This window comes from Gymnoscopelus microlampas (assembly GCF_963454915.1).
Source record: "Gymnoscopelus microlampas genome assembly, chromosome: 17".
Classification (NCBI taxonomy): Eukaryota; Metazoa; Chordata; class Actinopteri; order Myctophiformes; family Myctophidae; genus Gymnoscopelus; species Gymnoscopelus microlampas.
The window spans coordinates 13,185,519-13,205,801 of record NC_139954.1 but is presented as its reverse complement, the minus strand read 5'-3'; the positions used below and the strand labels follow the sequence as shown (position 1 = coordinate 13,205,801).

The 20,283-nt window shown below is 43.4% G+C and overlaps 1 protein-coding gene across 6 annotated transcripts in view; it reads right to left on the bottom strand.

Annotated features, from left to right (window-relative positions):
• LOC311064972 (histone deacetylase 4-like) overlaps positions 1–20,283 on the bottom strand; it is a 280,612-nt gene that overhangs the window by 126,025 nt on the left and 134,304 nt on the right. For 5 of the 6 annotated variants that reach the window (XM_084085063.1, XM_084085065.1, XM_084085066.1 and 2 more), the window contains 4 exons: positions 12,608–12,826; positions 11,314–11,462; positions 8,043–8,193; positions 957–1,077 (listed from right to left, as the gene is read on the bottom strand). In XM_084085063.1, coding sequence (XP_083941189.1) covers positions 957–1,077; positions 8,043–8,193; positions 11,314–11,462; positions 12,608–12,826 — 640 coding nt within the window. The remainder of the gene's footprint in view (positions 1–956; positions 1,078–8,042; positions 8,194–11,313; positions 11,463–12,607; positions 12,827–20,283) is intronic. The other variant, XM_084085067.1, reaches the window with a different exon arrangement.

Below are 20,283 nucleotides of genomic sequence, written 5' to 3'. Positions count from 1 at the left end.
ATATTTAAAGAGTGCGAGAGGTGGCATTGTTCTTTTTAACTTTGCTCACTTCAAACGCGCGTGCGTTCCGTTTGAAACGCGCGCGCGTTCCGTTTGAAACGCGTGCGCGCACGTGCGTTTCTTTGAAGCGTTGTGCGATGTCAGTCAGTACAGCAGCAGCTACAAAGAGAAATGCACAGAGGAGCCTTGTTCCATGGAGATTCCCTCTTAAGTCTAACTGAAAGCCAACAGGTGACGACTCGGATGGAGGCCGCTGGAATGAAACGCATGCGGTGCGACTTTGTGGAGGAAAGTGAACATACAGTCTTTCAGTTTCAGTCTTTCGCACTGTAAGATCCTCAGTGATCAGTGATCATTTAACTCTGATGATGAGAGTGTGTACATCAACAATACAAAATAGACACTGCATGCACACTGCCCAACCTGCACGGTACAGGAGCACAATGTTTTTATGAGAGTTAAAAGGGATAGTTCACCCCAAAACGTACTTGAATTCATGGATATTTTTTTCGTTTTTGTCGCATTCCTAGGCCAATAATTTGATGACCACAAAGGAGACACAAATTAGACTCTTTGTGTCTCCTACCGGAACCGCTGCCGGTCATCAAATTATTAGCTTAGGAATGCGACAAAAATGAATAATCCATGAATTCAAGTCTCCATGGGGGGACTAATTGATAGGATAAAAAGTCTTCTTGGGGGTGAACTATCTAACAGTAGGTGTTCTACCCGACACAAGGTCTAAATGTCTCAACTGAAGAGTAGGAAAACCACCTAAAACCACCGCAGAGGTACTACCGGTAGTTATATTGTATTGACATACAGATTAAATACAATTTTATTCAATTAAATAAGGTAGGGATTGCAACTTTAATGCTTAAAACTGTGCTTGAACACACAACATGGGCAGAGAGGTGTGCTGGTGGTGACGAGGGAGGGGAGGGGGAGTCACTCACCCGTACCAGTAGCGCGGGTCGTTGGGCAGACAGTGGTTTAGGTTTCGCTGAGCCAGGGCTTTCTTCTTGTTCAGGACAAACTCCTGCAGACGCATCTTCACTTCAGTACTGGCCACTGCACCTAACAGGGAGGGAGGGAGGGAGGGAGAGAGAGGAGGGACAATTTACTTAAAGAATGTTTCTTTCCCAATTAATACACACAAATAAAGAGGTTCAACATACAGCCAGTGGTGGGAAAAAGTACTCAAATGTTTTACTTAAGTAAAAGTAACAATACTACAATGTAGAAGTACTCTGTTACAAGTGAAAGTCAGGAATTCAAAATGTACTTGAGTAAACGTACAAAAGTATTGGTATAAAAATGTACAAAAAGTAAAAGTACTAAAATGTTTGAAAATAGCAGATCTACAATCTCACAACGCGTCGCGATGCGACGCGTTGTAAGCTTGTAGATCGGCTATTTTCAATTAACCTGGGCATAAAATAGGGCTGAAGTGGTTAATGTACGTTTCATAATAAAATAATGTATATCTGCAAAGTAACTAGCAACTAAAGTTTTCAAATAATTAAGTAAAAGTACAATATTTGCCTCTGAGATGTAGTGGAGTAGAAGTAAAAGTACAGACAATTGGAAATAGTCCAGGAAAGTAAAAGTACCTCAAAATTCTACTTAGTTACTTTTCACCACTGCATACAGCATATTGTGCTGTATGTATAGAAGCAACGTGGTGTGTGTATAGTTGGTTGCTGAAGGGCACCGTGTTGTTGGTCCGCACCACACAGATGTATATACGGACCACCTTCAGTGGGCTGGAATCCACCAGGGTGGTAACTGCCCTCAATGACCTCTCAGTGATTAGTCTCAACCCTCCCTGCGGGGCTCACCTATCACCCTGAGGGCGAGGTCAGGCCGCAAACACATGGGGGCTCACACACGCTACCGTTTTATACTAAGCATGTTGGTATCAGTGTTGATTTTGACAGCACATTTTGATTCAGTTTCAGTCATAGTCTTTTGAATCAAATTCTGTTTAGTTGGTAGTCATATTTTAGTCACCTGAGATGTTTTACTGTTAGTCTAGGTTTTAGTCGACTAAATCTACAGTTCATTTGGTTGACTAAAAATGCTTTTGGCGGTGCCTCGATGGCGTCGTAATGGCTTATTTTACACTTGGCTGCACTCTGAAAATAGCAGATCTACAAGCTCACAGCTTGTAGATCTGCTATTTTCAATGCGCAACACCTTTTTATTTCGTTTTCGTCGGTGAAAAAAGGTAGTCGACAAACATTTTTCGTCATAGTTTTAGTCGACAAAATCAACACTGGTTGGTATACCTCTGTAAAGATCATTTGCAGGGGAGTGAAGTTTTAGAGTTTGACGATATATCAAATAGCAGATCTATTGGCTACTTTCACTATTTTTGTATGCCGCAATTGTGCGACAAAGTACTGTATAATACAGGGTTTAGTGGTTAATCAGTGGTAAAAAGAAAATCTATTGGAACTTTTTTGTGTTTATTCGTTGATATACGAGAAAAAATATATCATTTTCTCCTTGATTACCTAAGATTTTGGTTCTAAATATTGGTTTGGTTAATTGCCCAGCTCTATAGTCTCTTCTCCTCTCTATTTTCACTGTTTGTGCCCAATACAGTTGGGCAACAAAATATAAAACAGGGCTAATCGATTTAGTCGGTTCTAAAAAGATCAATTTGAATACCTTTAAAACCTTTTTTTTTATTAATCCAAAAGATTATCGATAGTTGCAGCTCTACACACACACACACACACGCACACACACACACACACACACACACACACACACACACACACACACACCCCTATCTCGTGAGCAGGAAGCATGAACACTGTATGGATGTTTTAATAAGCAGGGCATCAACTCATATGCGACTCCTTTCTTGACAGCAGAGTTACCAACTTTCACACTATTTGTTTTCCTCCACACAGCAAGAGATCTGGTGACAGTCGGTAAACAATGTGTCATATCCGACTTCATATTTGCACTATATGGACATTTTGTTTAGGTATTATTGGTGAGCTAAACATCCCTGTATTCCTGCAAAAAGAACACTCCTACAAACCTGCATAAAAAGGCAACGTCTGACTTAACCCATTAAGACCTGGAACTGTATCATTTTTAGATTTGAGCTAAAAAGCATTATTTTACACTTTGGGCTATTCAAAAATAGCAGATATACAAGCTCATAGCGCGGCACCGAGTGCCGCGCTACGAGCTTGTAGATCTGCTATTTTTGAAAAATCGTGAAAATGTGTGCAAATCTTTGAATATATATATTTTTAAAGCAAACATTTTTAACTCAAATCTTTGCTTCTGGGGGTCCCTGGAACAAAATATTTTGATGGTGGTCCGCGGCCAAATACATATAATTTTGGGGGTCCTTGACATGAACAAGATTGAGCACCACTGATATAGAAACATACGTTTTTCAGAATACTGAGATTTAGGAGACATGTAGAATCGGCTTCAGGTCTCAATGGGTTAAAAGGGTTCAGCTGAGATCACATACACCAACAACAAGAAAAAAAGCAAACAAAAAAGTGCAAGAGACACAGTCGTACGTCAAAGTACAGTATAGTCTATCAAGCCAGATTATCTCTTCTGCGACCTTCAAATGCTTACAGAAAGTCTGTCAAATCCGCCCGGTAAAGGAGGCTGTCATCTGCTCTTCAGACTGGAAGGGTATTCAACCAATCCACATTCGTATCCGTATTCAACACGGTGTATATTTTTAAATATCTTTCAAATTTGACACTTTGGCTATTTTTGAAAAATCGAGAAAATTGGGGAAAATCTTTGAATTATATTTTTTAAAGCAAACATTTGTAACTCAAATCTTTGCTTCTGGGGGTCCCTGGAACAAAATATTTTGAGATGGGGGTCCGCGGCCAAATACATACATTTTGAGGTCCTTGACATGAGAAAGTTTGAGAGCAACATAAATATTTAAAAAAAATTGTTTCTACATTTTGTAGCTTCGACGCAATTTGCTTTCAGTAGGAATTATTTACATGACTGCACGGGCTGAAACGGAAGTAGGGTCTTTGTTTTCTACTCATTTTCAGAGCTTCCAAAGTACAGACTGTTAAGGCGGAAGCATTTGAACATTTGTGGGAGCCAACACATGGTTCTCGAGAGACCAGACAAAGTATAAATCAGGTTTAACATTCAGCTTCCGTGTGGCCAGTCTGTCACTGAAACTCCAGTGAGACCGCATGCAGCAGCACTTCCACGTGCCTCTCTTAGAGACCGTGTTTTTTTTTTCTCCCACAGTCTCGCTCTTTAATTACCACTCTCAGTTCACAGCCACACAACACACCACCCTGAGAGGGATGGAGAGAGGGTGAAGAAGTACAAAAAGAGAGAGAGAGAGAGAGAGAGAGAGAGAGAGTGTGTATGAGACAGAAGAGGTGATAAAACATAATAGGTGTTTTGAGAGTTAACCCATTAAGACCGGGAACGCCACAACCACTTTAACCATTGTTTTATACTTTGGGCTATTCAAAAATAGCAGATATACAAGCTCGTAGCGCGGCACCGAGTGCCGCGCTATGAGCTTGTAGATCTGCTATTTTTGAAAAATCGTGAAAATGTGTGCAAATCTTTGAATACATATATATTTTTAAAGGGAACATTTTTAACTCAAATCTTTGCTTCTGGGGGGTCCCTGGAACAACATATTTTGAGATGGGGGTCTGCGGCCAAATACATATCATTTTTTGGGTGGTCCTTGACATGAAAAAGTTTGAGAACCACTGATTATTATAGCAACAAGTAAAAAAAAAAAAAAACTGTTAGGATTTAGAAGACATTTGTAGAATCCCTCAGAAGCAAATATTTGAATTACAAATGTTTAAAAAAGATATATTCAATGATTTGCACAAATTTTCACGATTAAAAGAAAATAGCAGATCTACAAGCTCATACCTAGCGCGGCACTCGGGGCCGCGCTATGAGCTTGTATATCTGCTATTTTTGAATAGCCAAAGACATCAAAAAATGACACCGATTCTTTCCCGGTCTAAATGGGTTAAGGGGGGGAAAAACAGACAGAAGAGGAAACAGAAGCGTGTTTTCTGGGAAAGCGCCAGAGAGCGCGGAAGTCAAGTCGACAACAGGTGACACGTCGAGCCCCGCAGGGCGGAAAGTGACAAACATGTGAACGTGACAACCGCTAATATAGAAGCTCTAAATCACAGGGCGGGTGGAAGTGCTGACATCCCAATATGTCTGCCTTGCCACTAAGGCAAATTGGCTTTTATGAGAGTGCCTTGCAGGCAATTTACTGCAGCACTTAACCCATTGAGACCTGAAGCCGATTCTACATGTCTCCTAAATCTCAACAGTATTCTGAAAAACATATGTTTCTATATCAGTGGTGTTCAATCTTTTGTCTGTCTAAGGACCCCCAAAATTATATGTATTTGGCCGCGGACCCCCATCAAAATATGTTGTTCCAGGGACCCAGAAGCAAAGATTTGACTCAAAAATGATCACTTTAAAAAAATATATATATTCAAAGATTTGCACACATTTTCACGATTTTTCTAAAATAGCAGATCTACAAGCTCGTAGCGCGGCACTCGGTGCCGCGCTACGAGCTTGTATATCTGCTATTTTTGAATAGCCCAAAGTGTAAAATAATGCTTTTTAGCTCAAATCTAAAAATGACACAGTTCCAGGTCTTAATGGATTAACAAAGCCTTCGTCTGTTTACAGCCCTGTGCTCTTTCCGTACTAGTAGTGAGGCAATGGGCTGCTCACCTCGCCTAGCCAAAGATGGTCAGAAAAAAAAGCGAGCGAGCGCGGGCGCCATATTGGCAGCGACAGTTAGCTTACTTAAGAGCTGTTCCACCACAACTCGAAAAAGGATTTGTGCCAAAAATACTTGCCTAGCTGTTAACTCCTGCCTAGCCTGACAGCGAAGGCAAGAACAATACCATTCATGCCAGCCATAACCTTTTTCTTATAGACCTAAACCCGTTCAATTATCATTAGCTGAAATTGTCCCTGATGCTACCTGTTAAAAAGATGGAGGCATATGGAAAGAAAAGTGGGCAAGGCTTGGCAAGGCTGAGATTCCCTGTAGTAAAACGACCAGTGTTTCAAACTGTTCCTGATGATAAGTGCTACAGTGAAAGCAGAACGGATTCAAAATGAAGATAAATTGTCTCCTCTTTTAACTCTTTAAGACCGGGAACGCATCTGTGTGTCATTTTTTGATTTCTTCAAAAAATAGCAGATATACAAGTTCATAGCGCGGCACCGAGTGCTATGACCTTGTAGATCTGCTATTTTTGAAAAATCATGAAAAGTTGTGCAAATATTTATTTATGCAGACATTTGTAACTCAAATCTTTGCTTCTGGGGGTCCCTGGAACTAAATATTTTACAAACGTTCGCATAAAAAAATATATAATCCAAGATTTTGCCACGAATTTTCACCATTTTTCAAAAATAGCAGATCTACAAGCTCATAGCGCGGCACTCGGTGCCGCGCTATGAGCTTGTATATCTGCTATTTTTGAATAGCCAAAGACATCTAAAAATGACACACAGATGCGTTCCCGGTCTTTAATGGGTTAATCGCACAGCTATTACCTCTATCTAAGCTCACCTACCCCTGACACTCCCTATGGATTAATGGTGGCTCTCGATGCCAAGAGAAAATAAATAGACTCCAAAGTGCCCCACCACCGCCCTCGGTTTTCCTGCTGCCCCGCTGTGCTAGCCTGTCCCAGCCTAACCTGCCCCTCGCTGTGGTAAACGCGTGAGGTCAGGCCGTCCTGACTGATGGTTGGCTCTGAAAAGGGTCTCACTTCTCTGACACACAGTGTCCCAGAATGGCACATTGTCCCAGCAGGAGACGCAGCATTAGTAGCATTTACTGATGGTAGCAGTAGTAGTAGCAGCAGTAGTTATGGTAGAGCAGTAGTAGCTGCAACAGCAGAAAAAAGCAGCAGTGGTCAAATTAACATTGATGGTAGCAATATAGTAAGTGGCTAAACTGACTTCTACAGGGGCGGCAGTGGCTCAGGGGTAGAGTGGCCGTGGTAGAGTGAACTGGAAACCGCAAGGTTCCCTGTTCGATCCCGGGCTGGGGGCGCTCCCCTAGAGTTAGTGTCGAAGTGTCCTTGAGCAAGACGCTGAACCCCTAATTGCTCCCGATGAGCGGGTTGGTGCCTTGCATGGTTTCCTCCGCCATCGGTGTGTGAACGGGTGAGTGTAATGCACAATCCATGTAAAGCGCTTTGGATAAAAGCGCTATATAAATGCGCTATATAAATACTGCAAATGTGTGTGCGTGCGTGCGTGCATAACAGTATAGTACTCAGTGGTGTAAAGTAACTAAGTACTGCACTTAAGTACAATTTTGAGGTATTACCTTTCTACTTTTACTCAAGTACATTTTGAATTCCGGACTTCTACGTGTATCGGAGTATGTCTACATTGCAGTATTGATACTTTTACTTAAAGGTAGGGTAAGTGATTTTCTTTGGTTAAAATAAGTGTTAAATTGCTCTATATTCTGATAGTACTCATTGCTATAGAGTGTTTGTTCAGTATTAGGAGTCTCCTTGTCTCTCCAGCTCTTTATAAAACTGAAAATGCATTTTCGTTTCAGTTTCAGTTTCATTTCCAATTTTATCCAATCAGGATAGAAAACTCAATCAGGATACAGATTAAACAAGTGAAATTGGAAGTGATGCCACTAAGAAATGAGCAGGCAAAATTGGAACTGGAACACTATACAAATTAAGCTTAAAAATGTGTACTTTCTTCTGATTGGCTGAGATTTTGACACCTACCGGAAAATGTATTTTCTGTTTATTAAAGAGCTGGAGAGACATGGAGACATCTGTTACTGAACAAACACTCTATAGCAATGATTACTATCAGAATATAACAAAATACTTTTTGTTTTAACCAAAAAATATCACTTACCCTACCTTTAAGTAAAGATATTTTAGTACTTTTTCCACCACTGTTAGCACTGGCATAACATCATCAGCCGTTATGTTTCTCTCGTAGGTACAGTCACTCACTCTCCTGTCCCCGCTCCTTGTTCTTCAGCTGTATGAGCTTGTGTTCTCGCTGCTGCTTCTCCATCTCCTGCTCGTGTCGATGACGCTCCAGCTTCCTCTGGTGTTCCAGGAGCTCCTGTTGATGCTTCAGGGCCAGGAGGTCCTGTTGGTGCTGAGGAGAGGGCAGGGCCAGTATATGGGGAAGAGGAGGTGAAGCACAAGGGAAGAAGACAGGGAGGGGGATGAGAGAAGTGTCCAAAAATGGAAGTTGGGAGGAAGGGCCAAAAAAATGTGTTGGACGAGATGTATAAATAAAAACAGATAAACAGATGGAGGGGATAGACAGGGGAGGGCAGAGGTGGACAGAAAGATTACGGTTATAATCTCCACATCCATATTTTATCTCTCACTCTCTGTCAGCTATCTGGTTACAAAGTGACCAGATACCACCACCGCTCACTCAAACCCTAACCTCGAGTCAAAACATCAAAATGTTGTTTTGACTGCTTCGGTCAGGAATAGGCTCTACGCACAGCAGCCATATTGGACAGAAATTGGGCCCCCTCCTCGCTTCCTTCACAGGTGTTACCAATGACACTAATGACGGCTCTGTTCCATTTAGTGTAGCACAGTGGTTCTCAAACTTTTTTAATTTCAAGGACCCCCATAACTCTGAGAGTGAACAAATGGAACCAAATGGACCCGGGAGGGTCCATTTGGTTCCATTTGTTCACTCTCAGAGTTACACCCTCTCAAGGAACCATGAGGGTCCCTGGACCACACTTTGAGACCCACTGGTATTTCTAGTGAGCCAACATGCACAATATCAGCACCCTGACTCTGTTTGACCAGAATGGAACAGAGCCTTCATTAGTATCATTGGTAACACCTGTGAAGGAAGTAAGAAGAGTTTCCAATTTTTCTCCAAAATGGCTGCTCTATGGGTCCATTTGGTTCCATTTGTACACTCTCAGAGTTACACCCTCTCAAGGAACCATGAGGGTCCCTGGACCACACTTTGAGACCCACTGGTATTTCTAGTGAGCCAACATGCACAACATCAGCACCCTGACTCTGTTTGACCAGAATGGAACAGAGCCTTCATTAGTATCATTGGTAACACCTGTGAAGGAAGTAAGAAGAGTTTCCAATTTTTCTCCAAAATGGCTGCTGTGCATAGAGCCTATTGCTGTATCTGTTTGTGCAAAGGCAGAGAGAGGGTTTGACCATAAACATTTGAGGGATATCTGTGTAGATTTGTTTTAAATGTCTGACTTGGGAAAATTGTATTCCTAATGGTATAGCCTAATAATATATGTAATGGTATAGCCTAATAATATATGTAATTATATGTCATCACTCTCATAATAGCAACTCATTTGTGTATATGGACATTTTTGAATGCCTTAAATCTTGGGTCTTCAACAGGGGGGTCCGGGACCCCTAGGGGGTCCTCAGAGTTACTACAGGGGGTCCGCCAAATCTTTGTGTGATATGTTTTATTTTTACCGTAACCACTTGAACCCTATAGCATCCCTTTTCTGAGGAGAACTTTAGCCAAAAATAGCAGATCTACAAGCTCACTACGCCTCGCGCTGCGAGGCGTAGTGAGCTTGTAGATCTGCTATTTTTGGCAAAGAGGTTTAGGTGTAGAGGGAAAAAAGAGCAGACCACGTAAACAAAAAAAAAGGTGAATCTGAAACATCATTTTATACAATATAGAGGGGGTCCCTGCTTCATCTCTCTCAGCTAGGGGGTCCTTGGCCTGAAAACGTTGAAGACCCCTGTCTTAAATCCAATAAATAAAAACATAAACAAAGCCAAACGCAGAGTGACGGGGTATCAGCAGGAAGATAACTATACAGAGAAACAGCAATAACAGATTGGGGCTTTGAGGTGACTTATGACAAGTTAATCAATACGAGTCAATCTACAAGACGTGGGACAATACCGTCAACCTGGAGACCAAGCGGCCACACTGATTGGAGGAGACGCTCCGGAGTTATTTTTAGCTTCGACTGCCTCCTGCTTATTGGCTGGCTGTGCGGCCGTGGCAACGCCAGCAAGGCCTTTTAGCAAGAGTGAATCACATAAGCATTACACACACACACACACACACACACACACACACACACACACACACACACACACACACACACACACACACACACACACACACACACACACACACACACACACACACACACACACACACACACACACACACACACTCTCTCTCTCTCTCTCTCCGAGGAACTAGGTTCCCATGGAGATGGCAAAGCAGCAAAATACTGCTAACAGATCCAATTACACTACCATACTCACATCATTTAAGTGTACACACGCACACAGCATCCTCTCTGCCTTCCCATGATGCATTACTGCTGAGCACAGCCCTCACTGTATCCAGGAAACAAACCCCAACATACACACACACATACAGTACACACAGTCAAACAACCAGGAGACATGGAGAGAGGATGGAGACGAAGAGAAGAGAAGAGAAGAGAAGAGAAGAGAAGAGAAGAGAAGAGAAGAGAAGAGAAGAGAAGAGAAGAGAAGAGAAGAGAAGAGAAGAGAAGAGACTATAGGGCTGGGCAATTAACTGAAAATGTATGGAAACCGATAAGTAGAACCAAAATCTTCAATAATCAAGGAGAAAATTAAATAATTTTTTTTCTTGTATATCAGCGAATAAACACCAAAAAGTTCCAATAGATTTTTTAAAACCACTGATTAACCACTAAACCCTGTATAAAACAGTACTTTGTTGCACAATTGCAGCATACAAAAATAGTGAAAATAGCCAATAGATCTGCTATTTGATATAAGTAAGTGATATTTTTTGGCAATTTGTTTTTGTTAAAAGGTTAAAGTACTATATACTGATAGTAATCATTGCTACAGAGCGTTTGTTCCATCACAGGGGTCTCTCCAGCTCTTTAGTAAACAGAATATAAATACATTTTCAGGTAGGTGGCAACATTTAAGCCAATCAGGAGAGAGCACTGAAAATGCATTTTCTGTTTAATAAAGAGCTGGAGAGACATGGGAGACTCCTTTTACTGAACAAACACTCTATAGCAATGAGTACTATCAGAATATAGAGCTATTTAACACTTATATTAACCAAAGTAAATCACTTACACTACCTTTAATTAAAATCGTAATTGAGGCAAAAGTTTGAAATAATGTTGATAAATCAGTTGGAAGTCGTATGGCCCAGCCCTAGAAGAGGACCCCTTCACATGTCCTGTCCCGTCCTGCGTGTCCTTCCGTCCTCTCACCTCACCTTGACATGATCGTGTAGCTGTGCTTCATGTTGTCTGGACAGCTGTTCATGCTGCCTCTGGAACTCGGCGATCAGCAGTTGCCTCTGCAGCTGCTGCTTGTGTTTGAGGGTCAACAGCTCCTGCTGCAGCTGCTGCTCTTGGAGGCCTGCTGCAGACAGACACCGAGAAACGCAACCGTAAGCTAATCATTCGTTCTCCATCGATGGGAGTTGCCCTCCAAAAAAAAGAACGGCTCTCTCTCTCTACCAGCTAACAAAAGCGTGTACATCTGGACTTTTTGGCAAAGGGACTGCCCTCGTACAATGGAGCGCAGACTAGGAATGCTAATGATCGTTAATCGAAACTCACTAACAATCAAGGCACCTGTGTCATTTTAAGATTGCTTTGGCTATTAAAAAAATAGCAGATGTACAAGCTTTCCACGATTTTTCAAAAAATAGCAGACAAGCTCATAGCATAGCATAGCTCATAGCACGGCACTATGTGCCGTGCTATGAGCTATGCTATGCTATTCGGGTGGTGAGCTATGCTATGCTATTCGGGTGGTCCATGGACATGAAAAAGTTTGAGAACTACCGATATTATAGCAACATACGTTTTTCTTTCCAAAAATGTTTTGTAGAATCCCCAGAAGCAAAGATTTTTTTTTTTTTAGTTATAATTTTTATCCCACGATTTTGTAACCCACATTTTTTCACCCAGTGCCAATTGCCTATGTAATCCTGGGCACTACCTACCCTCTGCCAGCCTAGGGAGAGCCCAAGCTGAAGCTCATGCCTCCTTCAATGCATGAGGAGCAAGCAGGCCGCTTCTTATCACCCGACAGGGGGGAGTTTCCCTGGTTGGACATAGCGCGTGGAAGGATCACGTTATTCCAACCAGTTCCCTTCTCCTCCATCAGGCGCCCCGGCTGACCAGGGGGAGGCAGTATAGTGACCAGGATTACTACATGTTTTTTGTGAGGGTATTAACTACCCTAGGAGACACGGGGAGAACATGCAAACTCCACACAGAGTAGGCCCTTTCCTAGGGTATGGGCGCCGATGACGTGGAGGAGAGAACACGCCCCCAGCGCCCACAGCGTCCCTGGCGGGAATCGAACCCAGGACCTTCTAGCTGTGAGGCGACAGCGCTACCGACTGCGCCACCGTGCCCCACCGTGCCCCCAGAAGCAAAGATTTGCGTTAAAAAAGTTCGCTTTAAAAAAACACATATATCAAAATATTTGCAAAATAATTCACAAAAAAAAACTAAAAAACAATCCAATCCAATCAAACGGATGAAGTGACTCACCCATCTGACCCGCTCCATGGCCCGGACCCTCCGAGGAAGCCGGAGAGGCGGCCGAGGAGGCGGGCGGCGCGGGGTGGTGGGCTGGCGGCGCCAGGCCGAAGGGGCTCTGCTGCTGCTGCTGGTGGTGGTGGTGGTGGTCCACCACACGCAGGTCCATGGGGAGGATGGCTGTGGCGGCCGGGGGCACCTGCATGGGCAGCGCCGGTGTGCTCACGTCCACTGGAGGAGGAGAGAGAGAGAGAGAGAAATGATCCCAAAATGAGTGGATATCACCCCAAGACCAAAATAGCAAGAAGACATGCCATCTCCGGTTTTTGCTTCCCGTATCTGCGCGATATAGGCAGGGTTGCCAGATCTGCTTTATTATAATTTCCCCTCAAGATTTTATTTGAAAATAGCTGGTGTATATGATAAAGTGCTCATGTGGCCCCCATAGTCGCTTCTTTTGGGCTGGTTTTCCTAGACCTGGTTGCTTGTTTCTCTCGCAGAATCTGGCAACACTGGACATAAGTGGCCGCTTTTTTTAGGAGACGGTAAGCAGGTTGGAGTCTATTATTTCCAATGGAAGAGCGAGCGTGAACACAGCCTCTGAACCATTCTTCAGCCCCGTGGACACTGAACTAAATATTGGACCCGATCGTCACAAGCAACACAATATTCCAGAGATTTTCACACTTAAATGGATTTTTTTCAGAGAGATAAATCAGGAGAAAACTTTATTATCAACCTTACTCTGTCCTAGCAAAACACTCTTGCGGGATCTACTGTAGCACCAGTAAACATCTCTAAGGCGGCTTTCCATATCCATGGCCTCACCCCACACCACACCACACCGACCACTTGTGCCTCGGTTTCCACTACAATGAAGTGGGTAGAGTGGTGTGTAAGTGGTACTAAACTGGTCCCTAAAAAGTACCCAGTCCTGGGTAGGTCTGAGCTAGGCCAAGCTGGGCCATGTGCACAGGTGATTTGCATTTGTATACAGGACAGTTGGCCACTCACCTACATTCCATTGTTAGGCAAACATTTACATTACAAATGAGTGTGAATGACCGGAGTCTGCTACTCATACCTGTGGATTTGAGCAGGGGTACTTTTGTGTAATGGAAACGGTAGATATTTTGATGCGGTGTGGTGTGGTGTAGTGTGGTGTGGTGTGGTGCTTAAGCTGCAATCGAAAGGGGGCTTAGACTTGGTAAAACAGACCCGAGTTGGTTCTGACTTGGACCGCTCTACACCAAATCTCTTCGGCAAAAATAGCCAAATCTACAAGCTCACAATGCATCGCCACGTGGCACATTGTAAGCGTGTAGATCTGCTATTTTTGGCTAATGTCCCCCCCCCCCCCCCCCAGAATATGGATGGTGGCGTTCCAACTGGCTAATGAATGCCATCTAATCTCACTGGCTCTCAAACGTGGGTCCTTGAGGGGGTTCCAGGGGGTCCCCAGCTAAATGACTGATGGATACACTAGGAACCAAATGGACACTTGGGTTCTATAACTGGAATGGTCCATTTGGTTCCATTTGTACACTCACAGTTAACCCATTGAGACCTGAAGCCGATTCTACATGTCTCCTAAATCTCAACAGTATTCTGAAAAACGTATGCTTCTATATCAGTGGTGCTCAAACTTTTTCATGTCAAGGACCCCCAAAATTATTATGTTTTTGGCCGCGACCCCCATCAAAATATCTTGTTCCAGGGACCCCCCAGAAGCAAAGATTTGAGTTAAAAATGTTCGCTTTAAAAATATCTATATTCAAAGATTTGCACACATTTTCACGATTTTTCAAAAATAGCAGATCTACAAGCTCGTAGCGCGGCACTCGGTGCCGCGCTATGAGCTTGTATATCTGCTATTTTTGAATAGCCCAAAGTGTAAAATAATGCTTTTTAGCTCAAATCTAAAAATTACACAGTTCCAGGTCTTAATGGGTTAAATCAACATTGAGGATTTTACAGTGTAAACTGGGGTCTCAGAGATTAAAAAAGAAAACATGTCATATAAAATGACGGACTGTGGCCTAATGCATTTAAAACAGAGAGTCCTTGAAATGGAAAAGGTTGAGAATCACTGCTCTAAATAACTATCCCCACTTAACAACATTTAGCCGTTTGCTCGCTGGAAACAACGCAAAAGGTCACAAAGTATTAATAATCGAGCGTGGTAATTGCAGCCTTTCACTTTTTGTTCAAGAGCTGAAGGGCGTATACATCCCACACAGCTTAATGCACACAACACACACACACACACACACAATATTCAATTCATCACGTACAAAAATGGAAAAACCCTATTAGCTTTGCACAATGAGCTCACACGTACAAGGCCGCTCACATCTTGTTCTAGGGCGGTGAAGTGTTTGTGAACACATTGCACGCGTGGGAGGCAGACTTGAACAAATTCAACTCCCTGCATAGGTAAGAAGGGCTGTGAATGCGAATGTGACATGAATGTGTGTGTGTGTGTGTGTGTGTTTATAGGCTCATCGACCACGGCATCCCTCTCTACAGCTCCATCAATAAAATATATTAACCACTTAAACCCCATATGGTTATAACCGGAGTCCCTCAGGGCTCAATACTAGTGTCTTTTCAGTTTGCTGTTATTGTGGGGAAAGCTTTCGCTGAAAAATAGCCGATCGACAAGCTCACAACGCGAGCTTGAGCTTGTCGATCGGCTATTTTCAGCGAAAGCTTTCCCCACAATACAGATGCTGGGGTTCAAGTGGTTTAAATGTCTTGTCATAATTGCGGTAAATAGATGATCTAGCTCGCACATGTCTTGCGACGGGACGCTTTTTGAGCTTGTAGATCTGCTATTTCCGCTGTCAAAAACAAACAAACAATAGAAAATGGATCAGCATTCTTCAACGACCTAAACGATTATGCAATCATTTGTGACAGGCCTATAGCTATAGTTAGTGCCTAGATTTAACAACCACCACCTAGCCAGCCAGTCAGTCACAACACAACATGTTGAGAGGCTTGGGCTTACAATAAGGAATGTGGGCTTTCCGGCGTGTCTTTGAAAAAAAAACACGAGGAAGGAAGGCTCCTCTCGTGTGGGTTCATGGCCCTTGCTGCGGCTGTGTGCTTCCCACAGGGAGGACAATTCCCCTGGTCAGGTTCACACAAGGTCAGGCTAGCGAAGAAGCCTCGCGTGCCTCTAGGCAGTAGGCAGTGCACCTGTGTGGCTGTGTGTGTGTGTGTGTGTGTGTGTGTGTGTGTGTGTGTGTGTGTGTGTGTGTGTGTGTGTGTGTGTGTGTGTGTGTGTGTGTGTGTGTGTGAAAGAGAGAGAGAGAGAGAGAGAGAATAGGGTATGTGAGTGTGTGTTGGCGTGTACAGTTGTACATGCATGAGTGAACGTGCACAGTGAAGCATAGGTTTTGACCCCAATAATAGGTTTGTCTCTGAGGGTTGCTGAGTTCACCGGTGGGGTAAGAATGGAAGGAATCCTGTAATGCTGGAGTTGAGGTTCCTATACAGCAGGAGGAACAAGCCCACAGTCTCTCTCTCCCAAGGGGAGAGAGACTGTGTTCATTATTTGAAGTGTCATGGGGGAACACAGCGAATAATAATAAGGGTTGATTTTGACAGCAAATTTAGATTTAGTCGTAGTCTTTTAAATAAAATTCCATTTAGTTTTAGTCATCTGAAATATTTTAGTTTTTGTCTAGTTTTAGTCGAGTAAATAGCATAAGATTATAGTCGACTAAATCTACAGTTGAATTGGTCGACTAAAATGTATTTTGGCGGTGCCTTGATGGCGTCATAAGGGCTGATTTTACACTCGGTTGCATGCTGAAAATAGCAGATCTACAAGCTCACAACGCGTCGCGCTGTGATCTTGTAGATCTGCTATTTTTGAGAGCGCAACACCCACGCGCAAACCAAACATAAAATGACTTGTCATTTAGTGTCTATGAAATTAATTCAAGGACCCCAACGGAAACAAGCCCGCAAGGACTTTTTTGGCTGGACCTTTTAGACAAAAGCATTATAAATGTAACTGTGTTGTTTTACATTCTTTTGCCTAATAAAAATTTCAATCAATTCAATCAATCAAATCTCTTCTCCTCTAGCCCCTCCCTAACATTTTAGTCAAGTTTTTATTTGTTGACGAAATTGTCAGTATATTTAGTCTTAGTTTTAGTCATCATAGCTTAGTTTTTATTTAGTCTTTATTTCGTTTTTGTCAGTGAAAAAAGATAGTCGACGAAAATGTTTCATCATAGTTTTAGTCGACGAAATCAACACTGAAATAATGAACGAGTACACAGTAAAATCACCAGTCTTCATAAGTCTGAGAGTGTAAGAATGTATATATTTTTTACTATAGAGTCTAAGTGATTTTATGGAAAATAAATAAATACAATACAAGTACTAGTACTGAAGGACAAGTGTAGAATATTTTTCACCAGTGTAACCCAAATCTGAGGCCATGGTTCTCAGCAGGAAACCGGTGGATTGTTAGCACTCCAGGTAGGGAACGAAACTTTGCCCCAAAGTGAAGGAGTTCACGTATCTCGGGGTCTTGTTCACGTATCTCGGGGTCTTGTTCACGAGCAAGGACAGGACGGAGCGGGAGATCAGCCGGAGTTTCGGAGCAGCAGGAGCGGTATTGCAGTCGCTGTGCCGCACTGATGTGACGATGGTCATGAAGTGTGGGTTATGACCGAAAGAATGATATCGCGGATAAAAGAGGCCAAAATGTGTTTTCTCAAACGGGTGGCTGGCGTCTCCCTTAGGCTGAGAAGTTCAGTCTACCCGGGAGAGACTCTGCTGCTCCTTGACTTGGAAAGGAGACAGCTAAGGTGGGTCTAATACGGCATCTAGTACGGATGCCTCCCGAGCGTCTCCCTAAGGGGGTCCTCGCTGCGTAACCCAGTCTGAGGAGGAGGCCCCGGGGCAGACCAAGGACCAGATGGGGTGGATTAGTTACAAAGACAATCTTAACACATCGGGTGCCGAACACGGTCCGAACCGTGTTTTCACAGAGTAGCGCTTTGGTGCCGAACACGGTCTGAACCGTGTTTGGTGTCTTTTTGTTTTTTTTGGGGGTTTTTTTCACACGGGAGGGGCTGGAGCAGCTCTGGGATCACTCGTGGTGATTCTGAGAAGGATAGGCCAGATGGATCATCGTGTCAAAAAACATGGCTCCCATCCGCTTCCGTTCTATCTCCTTCTCTAAAACCCCTAAAACTCTGAAACTTTTTACGCTGGGGAACTCATTTTGTATGCACGATCGCTCCGCCATTGTTACTCGCGTGAGAGATGTTATCGTTCCATGCGTTAGCCAGGACCATCGGGCAAAATGGAGGCATGCACGTCGTGGAGTCTACAGCTTAAACAGCGCTGTGCAGCTCAGCGGTGAGATTTCTGACACCGAACGTAATCTGTTATTATAAAATGCTGGCACCCAATGTGTTAATATACAAGTTAGCATGCACTCTCAAACGCACCCTATACAGTATGTAATACATACCTAAAGTACAGTGAGTGCACAAAGACACTCATATACTGTACCCTCAAACATGTAAACATACTGTACAAGTAAACACATGTCCAGTGTCACCCTTAATGTGTACACCCTCAACATGCATACTATGTATTCATTCTGGTATGTACATGCGTGCACCCACTCACATTTCCAGGCATGTAAGACAGGGGGCGTTTTCACATTCAAAACAACATGGTCAGATAGTAGTTGTCCGTAACTTTAATTTATGGCTTCATTTGCACTATTCTTACACTAGATTACTCGAGACTGGAGCGTGCGGGCATGCACACACACACACCCACAGCGCGCGCACACGCACGCACGCACGCACGCACGCACGCACGCACGCACACACACACACACACACACACACACACACACACACACACACACACACACACACACACACACACACACACACACACACACACACACACACACACACACACACACACACACACACACACACACACACACACACACACACACACACACACACGTACAGGGGTAGAATGATGCAACATGGCAACAGAGCAAAAACAATCCCCCAGCAACATGACTTTAGCAGTAGGGATTTGCTGACACACACACACTCACACACACACACACACAGCTCTTTAGCTCACAGTACTTAGTGCTTACAGTAAAGTGTGTGTGTGTGTGTGTGTGTGTGTGTGTGTGTGTGTGTGTGTGTGTGTGTGTGTGTGTGTGTGTGTGTGTGTGTGTGTGTGTGTGTGTGTGTGTGTGCTCGCATGCGAGCGTGCGTGCGTGCATGTGTAGACACGAATATGTGGTTATTATGATGCAGTTTGAATTCATGTGTAGTGCGCAAGTGTAATGACTTCATTTGGGTGACATTTACAGTAGGCCTACAGTAAGGATTCACAAAAGTGTGTGTGTGTGTGTGTGTGTGTGTGTGTGTGTGTGTGTGTGTGTGTGTGTGTGTGTGTGTGTGTGTGTGTGTGTGTGTGTGTGTGTACAGTATGTGTATGTACTGTACTGTATGCTCTGCTGTACTGTAGCTTGTATACGTGATACTGATTGAGATTGATTCTCTGGGTCACCACACTAGCTCTGTTGCATCTGGCTGAGGTGGGGGACACGAGAGCTCAGCCATAACCCATAAATCATATCACTGTCACAACCCTGGGGACACGGACACACACGGACACACTCACACACACGGACACACACACATCTCGATTTCCATAGTTAACCTAGGAAACATGGAACATCCAAGATCTGTTGCAATAGCCAAATGGTTAGGGTGTATACCAAACGGTCTCCAATGCCTGACACAGCGGAGGCCCTGGTTTGATTCCCAGCCGGCCAGATCATTTGCTGCAAGACACTGCCCTATACTCTCTCTCTCTCTCTATGGTTCCTGTCTCTCTACACTGTATCTGTTAATGAAGGCTTGGTCTCGAGCACCCAGACTGCTTATTCCACAATCTCTGAATGCTACATAGTCTGGAACTACACGTCCCGAAAGCCGAGAAAGGAAGCCGTCATCTGTTGCGTCATTTGTGTTCACGAAAACATCTTTTAACCCATTAAGACATGAAGACCCGATTCTACAAATATCTTGTAAATCCCAACAGTATTCTGAAAAACTTTGTGCTTCTATATCAGTGGTCCTCAAACTTTTTCATGCCAAGGACCCCCAAAATGATATGTATTTGGCCGCGGACCCCCATCTCAAAATATTTTGTTCCAGGGACCCCCAGAGGCAAATATTTGAGTTAGAAGTGTTCGCTTTAAAAAATATATATATATTCAAAGATGTGCACACATTTTCACGATTTTTCAAAAATAGCAGATCTACAAGCTCGTAGCGCGGCACTCGGTGCCGTGCTATGAGCTTGTATATCTGCTATTTTTGAATAGCCAAAGTGTAAAAATAATGCTTTTTAGTTCAAATCAAAAAGTGACACAGATGCGTTCCAGATCTTAAAGGGTTAAACATATTTTTTTTTTGCATTTTTGATAAGCAGCAACCTATATATGCTTCGACCAATTTGATTTACAGTTTACGACAAATTTACGCGACTTTACGCGAAGCAGAGAGGAGGCGTGACATCCTCTTTTTCAGCGCTTCCTTTGCGCAGACTGTATAACGGAAGCGTTTGAAAATTGTGAGAGGCAACAGTCTGGCTCGAGAGAGAGAGAG